The following is an 18,081-nucleotide window of genomic DNA, read 5'->3' on the forward strand; positions in this document are numbered from 1 at the left end:
GATGGATTTACAGAATTACATTTGTCTCATCAACAAAGATGACTTTATGGAGAATCATGAAGTAATTTGAAAAACCATTTGCATTATGATTTTTCAAATTCAAGAGAAGTGGACCCAGAATTGAGCCCTGTGATACCCCACATGTAATAGTTTTATAGTTAGATTGATTATTATTGCACATATTGTTCCCCTTCATTTAAATAGCTTCTGAACCAAGTGAGTGCTGAGCCCCTAACATCATAATATTCCAATGCTCCTCTATGAATATTAAAATCAGTGCTATCGAACGCTTTTGATAAGTCATGGACGACACCAGTTCCACACTCACCTTTCTCAATATCATCATGTGTTTTTTATTGAGATCCAGGATTGCTATGCAAGTGATGCTTTTCTTCCTGAAATCATATTGTGATGGGCTGAGAATATTGAATTTTTTTAAAAAGCCAAATACAATATTTTTTATTGCCATCTTTTTCCAGTTCTTTAGAAAGCGTAGGTAATTTAGAAATGGGTCGATATTTCATTTTAGTATCATAACAAAACTAATGCATTCAAACAGAAAGTAGAAGGGGTTGACTTGGCAGTCTACCAGCAGCAGCCCTGCACCTCCACTTGAGAAACACTGGTGTAGTTTATTCATTCAAAAGGACACAACACAAACCTGACCAACTTGTGCCTTTGTCAGTTTAACCACTAATATTTATAAGCGCTGGGTAATGAAGAGGAAATCAGCTTAATCTGCCATCAATGACCTGCTGGCTCTAAAATCCATTACTACATCAAATACGTTTTACTGAGCCACTGTTGACGTACAGAATGTTTCCTAAAAATACTCCGCTCATATTAAAGAAACTCTCATCCCTGCAATTACCTCAATGTACCTTTAACTGCAAAACAACAACAGAATGTGTCCATGGTGATATACGCATCATTTTATATGCTATGTAAGGACTAAACTAGGACGAAACAGGACAAAACAGAACTAAACCAGGAATAAACCAAGACTAAACCAGGTCTAAATCAGGACAAAACTGAACTAAGTCAGGACTAAACCAGGACTAAACCAGGACTAAACCAGGACTAAACCAGGACTAAACCAGGACTAAACTGAACTAAGTCAGGACTAAACCAGGACTAAACCAGAACTAAACCAGGACTAAACCAGGACCAAACCAGGTCTAAACCAGGGCAAAAATAGAACTAAGTCAGGACTAAACCAGGACTAAACCAGGACTAAACCAGGTCTAAACCAGGACAAAACTGAACTAAGTCAGGACTAAACCAGGACTAAACCAGGTCTAAACCAGGTCTAAACCAGGACAAAACAGAACTAAGTCAGGACTAAACCAGGACTAAACCAGGTCTAAACCAGGACAAAACTGAACTAAGTCAGGACTAAACCAGGACTAAACCAGAACTAAACCAGGACTAAACCAGGACCAAACCAGGTCTAAACCAGGGCAAAAATAGAACTAAGTCAGGACTAAACCAGGACTAAACCAGGACTAAACCAGGTCTAAACCAGGACAAAACTGAACTAAGTCAGGACTAAACCAGGACTAAACCAGGTCTAAACCAGGTCTAAACCAGGACAAAACAGAACTAAGTCAGGACTAAACCAGGACTAAACCAGGTCTAAACCAGGACAAAACTGAACAAAGTCAGGACTAAACCAGGACTAAACCAGGTCTAAACCTGGTCTAAACCAGGACAAAACAGAACTAAGTCAGAACTAAACCAGGACTAAACCAGGACTAAACCAGGACTAAACCAGGTCTAAACCAGGACAAAACCAGGACTAAACCAGGACCAAACCAGGTCTAAACCAGGACAAAACAGAACTGAGTGAGAACTAAACCAGGACTAAACCAGGACTAAACCAGAACTAAACCAGGACTAAACCAGGACCAAACCAGGTCTAAACCAGGACAAAACAGAACTAAGTCAGGACTAAACCAGGACTAAACCAGGACTAAATCAGGTCTAAACCAGGTCTAAACCAGGTCTAAACCAGGACAAAACAGAACTAAGTCAGAACTAAACCAGGACAAAAATAGAACTAAGTCAGGACTAAACCAGGTCTAAACCAGGACAAAACAGAACTAAGTCAGAACTAAACCAGCACTAAACCAGGTCTAAACCAGGTCTAAGCCAGGTCTAAACCAGGTCTAAGCCAGGACAAAACTGAACTAAGTCAGGACTAAACCAGGACTAAACCAGGTTTAAACCAGGTCTAAACCAGGTCTAAACCAGGACAAAATAGAACTAAACAAGGAATAAACCAGGACTAAACCAGGTCTAAACCAGGACAAAACAGAACTAAGTCAGGACTAAACCAGGACTAAACCACGACTAAACCACGACTAAACCAGGACAAAACTGGGACTAAACCAGGTCTAAACCAGGTCTAAACCAGGACAAAACAGAACTAAGTCAGGACTAAACCAGGACTAAACCAGGTCTAAACCAGGACTAAACCAGGTCTAAACCAAAACAAAATAGAAATAAACCAGGACTAAACCAGGACTAAACCAGGTCTAAACCGGGACTGAACAGGACTAAACCAGGTCTAAATCAGGACAAAACAGAAGTAAACTAGGATTAAACCAGGTATAAACCAGGAAAGAACAGGACTAAACCAAGTCTAAACCAGCTCTAAACCAGGACTAAACCAGGACTAAACCAGGTATAAACTGGGACAAAACCATAGTATTAGTACTAAACTCTGTCTAAAAAAGGCAGGTGTATATGTTGATTATACCAAGTTTAAACAAGCACTAAACCAAGAATATTGAATTTAGTGTCAATCAGGATAATGCAGGAGTAACTGATTTGAATTGTTTTGTGAAATCATTCATAACATAACCCATCTCAGATATGAAGCTAAAATCAAATATTTACTTCATATGAAAGTGACACCGGCTAATTAGTTATCCATTTCACTGTGAGAAGGTGTTGTGTCTGAGTTCTGCACAACAATCTGAGATGATTGTCACTGAAAGGGATCAAATTCTATTGGGACTTTCAAACAACTACTCTGAGCTGGTTAGTCGAAGTATCATAACTGAGGAACAAGCCGAAATGTTACATCTAAACCAGAGAAAAGCACAGACATCTTCCAATACCTCCACAAATGCACATTTTCCCCCTGCAGTGATGTGACATTCACAGTTGGCTCTTTTTAATGTGACTTGTTGGAACTGGAGCAAATTTTTTTAAAGATCAACATCTTTCAAATTTGTATGCCTTTTTATACACATTAACTCTAAACCAACACAAGAATCAGCTCAGAAGCAGAGCAGGCAACACGAGTGAGAGCTTTTCGCACAAAAACATCATAAAAATAGTTAGTTTAAAAACAATAAATTTATATATATATATATATATATATATATATATATATATATAATTATTATTTTTATTTTTTTTGTACCATTTTAGCCACTATTTTGTAGCTAAAACAAGTTCTCAGGTTGGCCTCTGTCAAATAAATACATAGTAAAAGAGCCAGTCTATGAAGAGAACGGATCCAGTCACTAGCCCAAATAGTCCAGTAGTTCAGTAAAATAGGCTGAAGTAAGTCTGCTGGCATTCCCATGTTTGTTTTGGTTCATTTGGTTTGTTTGCTTCACTTTTGGTTTCTCCCCAAACCATAACGCTGCTCCATGATTGGTCCAGTCTCCGGTGGCCGGGCCCAATCACACCAACAGGAGTATGCCAAGATGGATAGTGAATTCACAAATGTTGTGAGAATTCACAATCAGCACAAGGTTATTAACCCAAAATATGCAGAACAGGTCAAATCCTCCAGCTATAAGGTAGTCCTGACCAAGCTAGTGCGGCACTGAAGGATGGATGAAATGCAGAGAATTCAGTTTTCTATAAAATGTTCCTTAATAAATAGTGAAGTTTATTTATTCACAAAAAAGGTGGTTGTGATGTTTACATTTTGTGTTTCAAAAATGATCAGGCAGAATGAGCTCCTCATGACAGCTAATGGCATCCCCTCAGTGACGCTGTTGATGCACTTAAGAGAAGCCATGTTTGTACAGTTTTAATAAATGATACATGTCCCTGATGTTTTCCAATCAAACCCAGAGAACAGCCAGTAAAATGCATTTGAGCTTCAGGTGAAAACCTCCAACATTTCATTCTCATAACTAGGAGCATTTATTTATTAGAAAAGAATAGTTTATAGTGACTCTAAACAAAACCTTATTGAGGAAATAGATTATAAAAGGAGAGTCATTCATAAAAATCTTTTCCATTCATTCGTGCTTTTATATATTACCAATAAGGTACAATCTTGTTTCTATATTTTTATAATCGTAACTATCACAAGTTGGTGCAGGACAGTGTTATGCAAAATGGTACAACTGCAAAGGGAGTTTGAGATTATGTATAAATGATATTATTCACTGCACATCAGTCAAATTCTGTTTACCTCTTTGTATCAGCAAAAAAAAATTTAAGGCTGTGAACTGGACAAAAGCTTTGAGTGAAGACATTATATTAGACAAAATGTAATATTTGCTGTATACATTTATTTGTGTTTGGATGGATTTTGTCATAATGAAATGAATGCTTTGTTAAAATTGAAGGACTAAAGTGAGTCAGGTGCACTGCATAACCTTTCTGGTGGGGGTCAGCACCTTCTTGTCATCATGGAGATTGTAACGCTTTTCCTGGAATGTTTTTAGGTGAGGCATATAATACAATATACAGAATATAAGTGTCAATTTGAATTCCAAGGACATTCGCAATACAAGTGTACTGACAGTATTCTTAGAGGTTGTGATTAGCATGTCTCCCTGTGGACTGTAGGTGGTGCCCTCTGAATTGAGTTCTACACATTATGAATCTGGAACACGTCTTGCTGAAAGCCATTGGTACAAGTGATTGCATTGTACAAACACATACTTCACACTGTTTGGTCAAAGTGTCACAACAGTGGAACAAGCTGAGAACTTAAACTTGAGTTAAATCCAGTTAAGAGAACAGCATAGGCATCTTACCTGTCCACAAATGCACAAATCACTTCCCTCTGAAACATTTGCACAAACAAAATAGTCTTTCTACTAAAACTGAAGATATATGTCTGTCTTGTTTTGGTTTGTTCGGTGTCTCAGCATTTTCAAAACAATAAAAGGTAACATGGTGATCTAAATATGTTGACTGTTTGCAGTTAATACCCCATAGAAGTGTAACAGCCGCTATTTAATGCAGTTTTAAATGTAAATATTACAACATTGGTCATATAAGCAGCATAGAAATAAGTAGTGAAACTGTCAACTACTTAACTATGCTACTCGCCAGAATAGACACACAATAGTACAATTAGTCTTGTTACAGTCACTTACAGATTCTGATGAACATTTCTCTTAACGAACTGTGAATCTATAAGAAAAAAACATGGGTAATTTGGTTTCAGAATTGTGAATGTGATAATGTCACTCTGTCAGATGTGGGTTAGTGTTAGGGTTAGACAGGTTTTGATAATGGTATTTATAATATGGGTCATATAAAACAAAATAATTAGAAGTTAAATTATAGTTTTATTTTTTTCAAAAACCCAGTATGTTGATAGGACAATCCTAAAATGAGCACTTATGCAGTTGTGTTTGCATAAGTTAAGAGTGAAAACAAAAACAAAAACAAAAACAAAAGAGTTGTCAAGAGATTAACAATTCAAAACTAAATATTATATGAATGGTCAAAGTCCTCAAAATGGTGCCTATAACAGGAAACTGAAACCCATAAATATGATCAATTGGGGGTTTTCAGATTTTAGAATGTGATGATGTCATACTCCCAGATGAGGGGCAAGAGACATCTATCCATCATATTCTTCCTCTTTATCCGAGGCCAGGTCATGGAGGAAGCAGTCTAAGCAGGGACTTGTGGACAATATGCAAGATATTGCTTACTTTCTTACAAAGGTGCAAAACGCTCAATTTCCCATGCAGCAGTGGCCATCACAGTAAAGGAGCTATGTTCTGGAACATATCTGTAGCCCCTCTCACCTCAGTAATGTGTAACCCTCACTCTGTAACCCCCACTCTTGGAGGATTATAAAACACTCACCTTGTTCGACCTTGCTTTAAATTTCTTACCTATAGAATGTTTAACCCTCACTCTTCTTATAGTATAAAAACCCTGTTACAATTTCACCCTGTTAGACTCTGCACCAGATCCTACCAGACTCTGCACTAGACTCTGCTAGAAACACTAGGACTACTCACTTGACTCTGCTTTGAATTTTGCTGGACGTTGCCTTAACCTGACTGTATTGCTGTAACCGGCAACAAAGATCTACAGAATGACCCCCTTGCCTCTCTGCCTGTTCTTCATGCAACAGGACAGAAACCGACTGACTCTCAGACTTCCCACACCACAGACACTTCCTCCAGCTCCTCCGGTGGGACCCCGAGGCATTTCCAGAGACATAGTCCCTCCAGTGTGTCCCATAAGGAACTGATGCCCGAGTCACCTCAGCTGCATGCTCTTGTCGTGGAGGAGCAGCAGATCTACTCCAAGTTCGTCCCGTGTGACTGAGCAACCAGCCACCCTGCAGAAGAAACTTATTTGGACTGTTTGCTTGTATCTGTGATCTTGTTCTTATGGTCATTACCCAAAGTTCATGAACACAGGTAAAGGTAGAAATGTAGACTGAGCGGTAAATGGATTCAGCTCTTTCTTCACCACAGTTTTCCCTTTTAATAAAAAAAAAAAAAAAACACTTACAAATGTTGAACCTGATCATTTTTATTAATGACTTAACCCATTCACTTATTGCGTTGCAGCAATAACCTGTGTTTTAACTATATTCATTGTACCTGTCCTCATCTGTATTAAACATTATTTGGCCTATAGAATGTAGTGATGTCATACATGGATTAGTAGTCAAATAGTACTACAAGGACATTTACTGAAATTGATTTACTTCAAGTCCCTTCTAATGTCATTAGCATTTTTCTCAATAGACTGTGAATCTATAGACGTGAGATGATTGACAGGTGAAGACCCTGCCCCTGCCATTATGACTCAGAGACCCTGCCCCCTCTGGACTCTTTAAATGGAGCCTAATGCGAGCTATAGCAGCAACACTGGACACAGCACAACAGGTGAGTGTGACTTCAGTACACTTTATGATATTAAGACTACAGATGAGTTATATGGATTAGAATACCACAGTTTTCTCTAGTGTAGAAATGACTAGAATGTGATGCCATTTTGTCCTATTAATTTCAATTTCAACTTTATATGTGTCACGTATGTAATTGAAAGGCTTTAAAAGAATGTCTTTATTCATGATCAACAGATAAACCATAAGTGAACTGACCTGCCTATAGATTTGATGTAAAGAACAATACTATGCATGCAATAATGTTTGGAGAAACGACCAAAGATCTTGTAAGTTTTCTGGTGGGGGTTTGGTCACCAGCATCTTTCCTTGAAGAAGGTAATGCTTTACCTGGAATGGTCCAAAGTACGGCATTAATTATTGATCTTGCATCTATTCAATTACAATGTTTTTGCGGAGAAACAGACTGGGAAGCTGCCAATTTAATTTATTTTGAACTGTCCATGCTAAGACTGTGTAATATTGAAAGAGAGAAATAGCTGTTATCGTTACATTTTTATAAAATTGATAATATTAAATGCCCAATACCTGACTTTTGTTTACTTTTTTTAAGAATGAAAAAATGAAAACCTGTGCAATGAAACTTAAGTATAATTGTGATTTGACTTATTGCTCTATTCTATTCAGAACAAAATGTAGTGGAAAATACAATTCATGTGTAGAATGGCATATGCTTGTTCTGTCTCTCAAAACAAAGCAAAAGACTTTTTAAAATCTACATTCAAACAAAAGTGTTATAAAACATTACAATAAAATATATAAGACCTATACTTTCTTTACAGATTTGTTTTGACCCAACACTGCCTATAGAAATAAGCCTTTAAAGTCCTTGTGATTTCGATCATGTCATAATCGCTCTGCTGTGTCCCTGTTTCCCTGTCTCATTGTGTCCCTCTGTCCCTGCATCCCTCTGTCCCTCTGTCTCTGTGTCTCTCTTTCCCTGTGTCCCTCTATCCCTCTGTCCCTTTGTCTCTCTGTCTCTGCATCCCTCTGTCTCTGTGTTCCTCTGTCCCTGTGTCCCTCTCTCTCTGCGTCCCTCTGTCCCTGCATCTATGTGTCCCTCTGTCCTTCTGTCTCTGCATCCCTCTCTACCTATCCCCCTCTGTCCCTCTTTCCCTCTGTCTCTGTGTCCCTCTGGTCTTGTGTTCCAGCTGAAGATGCAGAGGTGGTTCCTGCTCCTGTGCTCTCTGTCTCTGCTTAGGCTCAGCTCAGCTCTGGTCCAGAACCTCCAGTTGGACCCAGGTCCAGGGGGAGCCCGCCTTGTACATCCTCCCTTTCTCTCAGATGATGGTCAGTATATATATATATAAATAAACAAAAAAAAAAGTTAACTTGACTTTGTACAGAGCGAGAGCCAGCCCCTCTGTCTGTGGACCTCCCTGATGACCCCATAGAAGACCACTTCCTCCTGGACACTGGCTCCTACGATGAGGTATTGGAATTGAATAATATACTTTTGTTCACTTCTCTGAAGTGAACAAAAGTTATAAATGTCTTCAAGTATCTTCTCCAGCTCAGTTCTATTGTGATAACAAAACATGGGGCCTGTACTGTTTGTGATAAAAGTCTCTGTAATCACTGGGTGAATTTGCAACTTCATGTTCTTTGTGTGTGTGCTGCCCCCAGTGGCCACCACAATTTCAATTCCAAAAGTGTTTCTGATGTCAAATACCTGGCTGCGGGGGCGGAGTTTTACTCACTCTCCTCTTTAGTCGTTCAGGCAGTTGAGCCGTTCTACTTGAACTGTGCTTGTGGGAGGAGTTTAGGTGTTTAGTCCCACTTTAATATAACTTGTGTGTAGCTGGAGGTAAGATATTTGCTCCCCCTCTCCCCAGGACCCAAGCACCTCCATGCAGCTCTCTGGACGCTCCATGCGAGGTCCTCGGCGTTGTATCCTCCATAAGCAGTCGTGTCTGGGGGTTCCCAAACTGCCGTGCTGCGACCCGTGTGACCAGTGCTACTGCCGTTTCTTCAACGCCTTTTGCTACTGTCGACGAGTGGGCCATGCCTGCTCGCCACGCAGTCCCTGACCTCTGACCCCTGTGCACCATGAGGGGAGGGCGGCTGAGAAGAGCATATGAATCCACAATTTGAGTCATTTACCAAATGTATGTCAATCAACTTATTCTAGTCATTCGCTTGACTATATTTTCATTGTTTTACTTGCCAGAAACAGTAAAATGGTGTCAGTTTGTAGTTTGCCATTCATTCAAATATATTACCGGTAGGCAAATTCAAATTTTTGAGCTTTTAACCATGTTTTCTCCTGGTCAGAAATAGACATGGAGTTATATTTTGCATCATACATGCTTGTTTCATCCAAAACTCTCTTCTCTGAGCTTCAAAAATGCTAATTTCGGATTATGCCCAGATTGTTGCATCACAGGTAAAAGTCGGGACATCTCGTGCAGTTTTTAAACCCATAAACTATCACTGGACTCATTCCACGCTCAAATTGTGTTCACAGTGAACACATGGCTCTAGCATTAGCATAGCATTCAAGGGACATAAGGACTTCATTTATTTACATTCTTATTGTTCATTCTCGTTGCTGACAGCAGAGGGAGCTCTAATGCCTAAACACTTCATTAGAAACTGAGGCATAGTTTATGAAGTGTATTTGCCAAATGCAGACATTATTTTAAGTTAGAAAAGATGAAATACTTATCCCAAGGTGGCCAAAAGCATGTTTGAAAGAGAGTTAAAGCCACAAGAATGCTTACAAATCTTTAAATGGAGTTTCCTAAGAAAGTTTTAAAACATTTCTTTTTTGATAAAGACACCTGAAATCTCGTATTTGCCATGATCACCAGTTAAGCCAGATGATCCACTGCACTGATCGGTTTCCTCAGATTTATGTTCATTTTGAGCTCATATTTAAATTATAAATAAACATGTTTAAAGAGTACAAGAAAGTGCTGTCATATTGTACATAGCTGGATGTGTCTTTAAATGTGTTGCTGTAGTGACCAGAAGCTAAGCTTTGGTTCTGACTCAAACTGATGAATCATGGGGCTGAACTTGAATCAACTGTATCTTCATCAGTATTATTTTGTTTTCATTTTGTGGATGAATAAAGGGAATACGAATGCTACATGTCTGTTCCTTTACTGCTTTTTCATATAAGACTTTAGAAATGCACTGCATAACATTTCTGGTGGAAGGTATGTCACCTACTTTCCCTATAGAGATGTTATTGCTTTGTCTGGTAGGTTCCACAGTATGGCGTTAAACTCATTCATCTCCATGGAGACAAGCATGTCAAAACCAAGTTACAGGTCAGATCTGGGGAGAGGTGACCTTGCTCATAGTAAGAATACATATTTTTCAAGGAATTTTTCAGCAATAAAATTACCTATAATTATCTACATTCTAGATAGACACGTTTAATGCCATACAGTGGAACATTCCAGGCAAAGCAACAACAGATCTATGGAGACAAGCAAGTGGCAGACAGCCCAAACTAAATGTGTACTGCACCTGTAATACCTCGTATGGAAATGTGTTTAAAGAGGGGGTATCATACTTTCTACCATGTTATAACGCTATTCCCTCTTCAAAAATATGCCTGAAGAGGTTTTAGATGTCACACATGCATGTTTGAGTGATCTGTCAATCCCTCCTGGGCCGTATTTGAACCCGTACAACACTCAGGCCACAAGCCTACATCACCCATGCTCCCACATGACAATTCTCCATAAATGTACAAAACACAACAAAACACAAACCGATACGATGTGTAGTAGTTTCAGTAGCGAGATGCACACCGATTGTCTAGTCACTGTCAGGGGGTAGACATTTTAATACATTGTTTTTGGCAAATGTAACATTTTCAAAACAATAAAAGGTAACATAGTAATCTAAATATGTTATATTACGAATGTTATGTTTTGGCAATAATACCACCTCTTTAAATTTATAACTGTTAATCAAATGTGTTTCAGATGCTTTATAGAGTGTCATGTAGAAACACAAAGTAGTCATTTCATATTTTGTTTAGTGGTTTATTGGGTTGGAGTCCTAACGTGCAGTTTAGTTGCTGGCAATGGTCTGGTCCATCCAGGAGCGGAGCTCGGTGACGCGGGCGTACACTCCGGGCATGGTGGGGGTGCAGGTGCCACTGCCCCAGGACACAATACCAACCAGAGTCCAGGCTCCAGACTTCTGGCAGACCAGGGGACCACCAGAGTCACCCTGAAACACAGCACAGCAGGTTAAAGGAGCTGTATGTAGCTCTAACTGTTTTTAAAAGGTACTATAAGCACAGCTGAACCTATGTGTCCAGAGCCTTATCCTGCAGATAGAGACATTAAAGTGTGTCTCATTCTCAGTTTATGGACAGGCCTCATGTGAAAGAATTGATTGGCTGCAGGTGCTGGGGTTTAGGTAGTGAACATTCAGATCATTTCATGTTTAAACCATCTGGATTTCACCACTGAAACTGGCAACACAAATGTGAGGCTCATTCTGATTTCTGTTTGGACAATCATTTTGTAAGATCTTAAATATAATGATGCTGATATTGAATGATTTTGTGAGTAGTCTAGCCTGTCTTATGCACTTTAAACTGTATGTATTAGCTTGTTCTCTGAGTTGTGATGTGAGACTACAGTGACACAGTACCATGCAGGAGGAGGCCCCAGCAGCTCCAGCGCAGATCATCAGGTCGGTGATCTTAGAGCCCCAGTAACTCTTGCACTGAGTGTTGGTGAGCAGAGGGAGAGCAGCCTGCTGCAGGAGGGCAGGAGTGTCAGGGGCTGCAACACAGAAACACTATGTTAACTTTGGTTAAATTACTTTTGTCATAACTGTTAAAAACAAAAACAGAAGAAAAGGACATTTTGAAGCAAGGTCAAAAAGGTTAAATGTGCTCCTTCTGGTTTAGATGAACTGATCTTGGGATCATATCATATGTCATATCATATTAAGAGCCATTTTAGTTTTACAGTAAACTAGGTTTAGTCTGGTAATTATTCAAAAATAATTCCGGCTCCATCTCTGCTGACTCCAATTCACTTTCTATTGAAAAGCTGTCACCCATCTCTCTGTAATTACTGCTGTCTGCCTTGTAATTTTGGTGTTAAAATGTTCCACATGATCCTGGTGTTTTTATTTGACAAATTGTTTCTCTAAATCAAGCTACAAACATCAACCGCTAGCATTAGCAATAGGTCCCTATAACTGCCAGCCTCGATGAGCTTCATTTGAAAACTTAATTTGGAGTGGAACGCTATGGGTGATGTAACACTCACTTAGTCAGCCCAGCAATAGCATCTCCACTAAAAAGCTGCATATTTCCCCTTTAAATCCCTCACTTTTTACACCTAAACTCTATTGTAAAGTACTATGGTTTCCATCGCGCTATAGCTAACATTATCTTTTTTAATGCAGTCCTGACCGTTGTAGCGGGTGAGGCCCCAGCCGCTGGTCACACACTTCATGCCTCCGGGGTAGTTATCTCCGGACTCGGCCACACACACAGGGGACACTCTGGTGTTGAGCTGGGCGGGAGAGGCCAGCTTGATGAGCAGGATGTCGTTGTTAATGGTGAAGCCATTGTACTGGGGGTGCTTGAAGACCTATGTGAAAAAGAGGAGAGGGCTTAGAAGAGTTTATTACTGTAAGGAAGAAAGAGGGAGAGAGAGATTTAAAGAGAGACAGAGGGAGGGACAGAGAAGAAAAGAGAGGGAGCATGAGAGAGAGAGTAACAGAGAGAGAGGTAAGGAGGTCGAGGGAGAGAGAGGGGGTGTAAGAGAGAATGGGAGAGGGCGGGAGCAAGAGAGACGATGAGAGAGAGAGGGATAGATTGGCTTAGAGATAGAGGGAGGAAAGGAGAGAGGGGGGAGTAAGAGAGATGGAGAGCGAGAGAGAAGAAGAGAGAAGGAGGGAGAGAGAGTGACAAAGAGACAGAGGGAGGAAAGGAGAGAGTGGGGAGTAAGAGAGGTAGAAAGAGTGACAGAGAGAGAGGGAGGGAGCGAGAGAGAAGGAGAGAGAGTGACAGAGAGACAGAGAGAGAATAGAGTTAGTAGAGGTTGTAGTAGTGATCATAGTAGTTGCAATGGTGGTAATAGTACTTGTAGTATAAGTGGTAGTAGTGCTGCTCTACCGTAGTAATAGCAGTAGTAGTAGTAGTAGTAGTAGTAGTAGTAGTAGTAGTAGTAGTAGTAGCAATAATAGTAGTAGTAGTAGTAGCAGTACTAGTTGTGTAGCATTATTAGTTGTGTTAGTAGTGTTGTCATAGTAGTGATAGCAGTGGTTGTTATAGTAGTCATAGTCATAGTAGTGTAGTAGCAGTAGCAGTTGTCAGAGTAGTAGTAATAGTAGTAATAGTAGTAGTGGCATTGCATACCGCTTTGACTGTCATGACCTGGACGGCCTCAGAGTTAGAGGAGCGGTCGTGCTCTCCCAGGACCACACGGTGACTAGTCCTACAGGAAGTAACAAAAATGCATTTATATTACATCAGTGATTACTACAACAGTACATGAACACTGCAGACATGAGGGATGACAGAGACATACTGCACAGAGCTAAAAAAAATGTACACAAGTAAGAATTATGTCACTACATAATAATGTTACTTAGGCAGAGGTCCAAGTAATGACCCAAGTAAGAGTAAAAAGTATTTGGGGAAAGTACTAGTCAAGTAAAAGTATCTTTAAGAGTAACTGTTGGGACGTAACATCACATTTTTAAGTTGAAGTTAACGTAATCTGAAGAACTAAACATGAAATAATGCACAAAATCTGGTATAAAAAAAAAAAAAAAAATAGACACAAACATGATCCAAACTAAATCACATCTGAAGGAGCAGCAAGAAACATAAATGTTCAAATTATTTCATACTGTTGACATAAAGTTACTTTAGCTTTACTCACAGTGGGAGGAGGAGCTTTTACTCAATATATTACTCAAGTAGTAGTATGTATATAAAAGTACTCTCTAAGCACATACTCCTTATTAGGATATATCTATTTGTAAATAAATAGGCTTTAAAGATGCTCTAGCTGATTTTTTTCCCAAGTATTTGATCCAATACATCTATGAGCAGCTCTTGAGGTGGTCAAAATAAGCCCACTGTGTGCTGTCAGCATCTAATTATAAAGTGTTTTACTGTCCAATAATCCATGTTAGCATGTTAGTAGTTGTTAGCTGAACTGGCATTGCAAAACTCCGCCCTGGTCTCTGAAAGTTAAGTGCTTATGAATTCATTGTGGTGAATAATTAGGATGCTCAGGATGCATAAGGTAAGTGAGGAAGAACCATACTGTTTTTAAGAAGTCAAAATCAGGTGCAGCATCTTTAGATCCCTATCTATCTTATTGCTCGGGAATTTGGGGGAAATGCCTGTAAAACTGTAGATCCTATAATTATAATTAATAAAGCAGGATTAGATCCTACTAATGAACTATTTATAAACTCGAAAATATAAAAATTTATGGGCATAGTTAAGTTAAAAATTTTGCTAATCCTGTTTTGTGTTGTGAACAAGGATATTCCTGTAGGCATCAGTCCTTCTTTAAATTAAGAAGTAGTTGCTATAACATAAGAGGTTTGCTTCAGTTTGAACAAGTAAGTAAAATAAGTAAAATAAGAACTAATGTGAGGCAAAAATGTGTGTCTGTTTTAGAAATAAGACTTGATGATCTCCATGACGAATTTAAGTGAATTAAACTTAACTTAAAACATGAATTACTTCATACATGTACATTGTTGTAGATTTATATGAGTCAGAACATCTGTGGCTAAGATATCGATTAAAGTAAATGTATTTTGTTCTGTGACTGTATTGTGGAGTGGTCATGTGATGATCAGGATAGGCTTACATAAGCATCAATCCTTGTTTGGTTGCAATTCATGAAGAAAAATGTATTATTTTGTTTTGTTTTTTTCAAAAAATGTAAACAACCAATATAAACGTCATTCATTCAAACATCAGAATATGTCCAGCATCTTGTCATATATTTGCACTTACCGGACGTTGCAGTGGGCAGCGGTCACAACCCAATTCTCGTTGACGAGGGAACCACCGCAGAAGTGGAAGCCAGTGTAGTCCTGCAGAGAGAAAGAAAGAAAGAAAGAAAGAGGGAGAAAAAGCAAGTGAAGTAGGCAGAAAAGAAATATAGAGAAAAAGGGACAGAGAAGAGAAGAAGAGAGAAGGAAAAATAGTGAGGGAGTGTAGAAAAAGACATAAATAAAAGAGAGATAGAGAAAAGGGGACAGAGGGAGAAAGAAGAGGAAGGTGAGGAGAGAAAAGAGAAGAGAGCAATAAAGAGGGAGTGAGAAAAAAGCAAGAAAAGAAAAGAAAAAAAAGAGAGAAAAAGGAGCAGAGAGAGAAAGAGGGAGAAGGTGAGGACAGAGAGAAGAGAAGAAGAGAGCAAGAAAGAGGGAGAATATAGTGAGGGAGTGAGGAAAAAGAAACAAAGAAAAGAAAGAGAGAAAGAAAGAGAAGTAAGAGAAAGAAAGATAGGTATAGGCAAAAAAGAAAAGAAAGAGAAAGAAAGATAGAGAGAACGGGGTGGAGAGAGGGACAAAGGGAGAGGGAGAGGATGGAGAGTACATGTTTGTGAGCTTTAAACAGTGCCATCATAAAGCAGACAGAAACAAGTTCATCCAAAGCACATGGACCTCACCTGGAGGGACACCTGCCAGGGCCAGGAGTGGGGCACGGCCTCCTCTCCGTTCACAATGCGGGCGTACCCAGTGATGACAGGGGGGATGGCAGGGGTACCGCACCCTGACAAGCAAAAACAACATGTTTAAACATTTCTGTATGACTATGGATTTCTCAAAGAATAGTAAAAATACAGAGCAGTGGGCGGGGATAGGGGATAGGTGAACATTTCTGAGCACTCAAGCCAGACAAACTAGGACTACTCAAATTAGAGTTCTAAAAAACAAAACAAAAACCAAATACTATTTGATACAAAAACTAATACTGAAAATACTAGATATTCATTTGAATGCATATTGATGCTCACTGGGGGTGTTCTAAATGTATGTGTATGGCAAAATGTTCAGCAATTACTAATACAACACAATGCACACATCAGCAAACACTGTCAAAATGTTTTAAGATAGTCTGAAAAAATGCAAAATACAAAATGGATTTAAACAATACATTTTCAAGAGCCTGTGATCAATGCGAGCATTTACACGTTTGACTTTCAACAAAAGGTGAGTGTGACTAATTGAAAAAGCTGGCTTCTGGCTGTAGTTTAATGCGTGAGAGACTTGTTTAACAGCACAAATCAGCTCACCTGTTGTAGTTCCAAACAAGGTAACTCTTTCTGGTCAGACTGTGTTCAAACTTTAGTTTTGAGTAACAGAGCTTCAGACAAAGTAAAGTCTACAGTTAGCTTCACACTCTCAGTTAAAGCAGCAAAGTATCAATTAATACAAAGAAATCACATAAATAGGACAAACTTTGACAAGAAACTACCAACATTTGGTTTTATTATCATTATGGTTTTAAAAATGACTATTGTGTGTTAAGCCATTTCATCACTATCAAAGTTTGAAATGGCAGTGCATCACCTGCTTGTCCTATGAAAACACTGTTCTATTAAGTATCTTGTCTATCTTTTGGCATAGCGCCCCTTTAAAGCCTCAGAAACCATTTTTCCCATGTTTGGTTCCATGAGCCAAATGTGTCTCACCCCAGTACAGACATAATGTATGAGCAGCTCTTGAAGTCAAAATGAGTCAATGTGTACTGTCTGCATCAAATTGTAAATAATTGTCACAAAATCAGGAAATGCACAGTTATCATGCTAGTTGTTGTTAGCATTACTGTGACGGCAATAACTTAAAATAACTAATAACACTGCAAACAGTTTAAAATGAGCTAGTTCTGTTTTTCAAGTTTTTAAGACGGTAAAAATCAAGTATCTTATAATTATATCAAAATTGAATCAGAGTAATCATTTTGCATAATATGTCTCCTTTAAAGATCCTCTATTACACAAAATAGACTCTTGTGAGCTAGCTATAAGGCATGTTATAATGTTGTTACCTCCTCAAAAACATACCTGGAGTTATGTTTTGTTTTATTCACACATATTTGAGTAATCCTGTATTATTAGTCTATCTACATCTCCAAAGCTTAAAATGGTCTGTTCCACCTTGTGATGTCACATAGTGGTAGTTTTCAAGTTAACAGCTACCTTTTACCTTTAGTTAAGTAGAAAAAATTACTGGATGTCATTACCAGTCTGATTGGAATTACCATTGGTAATGACAGCACAAGCTGGAACAGAGTGCTTTAAGTTTGAGAGAAGAACTCAACCTAAATATGCAGGAAACAAAATGAAACAGAACACATGAATGAGGAAACAACATTATAACATAGATCAGAAAATAGCCTGATGTGGCCCCTTTAAAGTATTGATCATGAGTGTTACAGAGCGTTCCAGTCTCACCATAGGCGGCGCCAGCGAAGGCGAGGCAGGAGAGGATCCACAAGAACGCCATGGCTCAATCATGAATTCTCCGAAACTCCTCTGATTTTTATGTGCCCAGAGCTGCGCTGTAATTGGACGGCACAGGCAGAAGAGGGCTCTGATTGGCTGAGAGGAGGGTCCAGAAGGATGAGATAGAGCCAGGTGTGAGGTGGGACCGCTCCATCTGGGACTGAGGACAAATGTAAATCATTTACAAACACAGGGGATATCAGGGCAGATTCTGAAGACACAATTTCATTTTGTTTCCGTGTTGTTAATGCCACAGTATGTAACTTTTTAGCCAAAAATGTGCTAAACACGTGAAAATTGGGACAAGACTAGAACTAACCATAGAACTAAACATGGACCGAACCAAGACAAAACCAAAACAGAAACTATCCCAAGAAATGATCCAGAGAAATTATCTGGTGAGCCTGTGAAAGTATCTCCTGATCTTGTGAAAGGCAAGGCAAGTTTATTTGTACACAAGTAATC

The 18,081-nt window shown here is 39.1% G+C and overlaps 2 protein-coding genes across 2 annotated transcripts; one reads left to right on the top strand and one right to left on the bottom strand.

Moving 5' to 3' along the window:
- Positions 1 to 8,301: 8,301 nt before the first annotated feature.
- agrp (agouti related neuropeptide) lies at positions 8,302 to 9,174 on the top strand. The gene is made up of 3 exons (XM_033991807.1): positions 8,302 to 8,434; positions 8,491 to 8,576; positions 8,980 to 9,174. Exons 1-3 carry the CDS (start codon positions 8,302 to 8,304, stop codon positions 9,172 to 9,174), a joined length of 414 nt encoding a protein of 137 aa, XP_033847698.1.
- A 1,960-nt stretch (positions 9,175 to 11,134) lies between these two features.
- LOC117388817 (chymotrypsin A-like) lies at positions 11,135 to 17,645 on the bottom strand. Its single transcript, XM_033986362.2, has 7 exons — positions 17,566 to 17,645; positions 15,778 to 15,881; positions 15,120 to 15,199; positions 13,494 to 13,572; positions 12,543 to 12,723; positions 11,768 to 11,901; positions 11,135 to 11,338 (listed from the first exon to the last, which is right to left on the bottom strand). The coding sequence occupies exons 1-7, from the start codon at positions 17,615 to 17,617 to the stop codon at positions 11,177 to 11,179; spliced, it is 792 nt and encodes a 263-aa protein (XP_033842253.1). The 5' UTR covers positions 17,618 to 17,645; the 3' UTR covers positions 11,135 to 11,176.
- Positions 17,646 to 18,081: the final 436 nt, after the last annotated feature.

Source organism: Periophthalmus magnuspinnatus, chromosome 3 (assembly GCF_009829125.3).
Source record: "Periophthalmus magnuspinnatus isolate fPerMag1 chromosome 3, fPerMag1.2.pri, whole genome shotgun sequence".
NCBI lineage: Eukaryota > Metazoa > Chordata > Actinopteri > Gobiiformes > Gobiidae > Periophthalmus > Periophthalmus magnuspinnatus.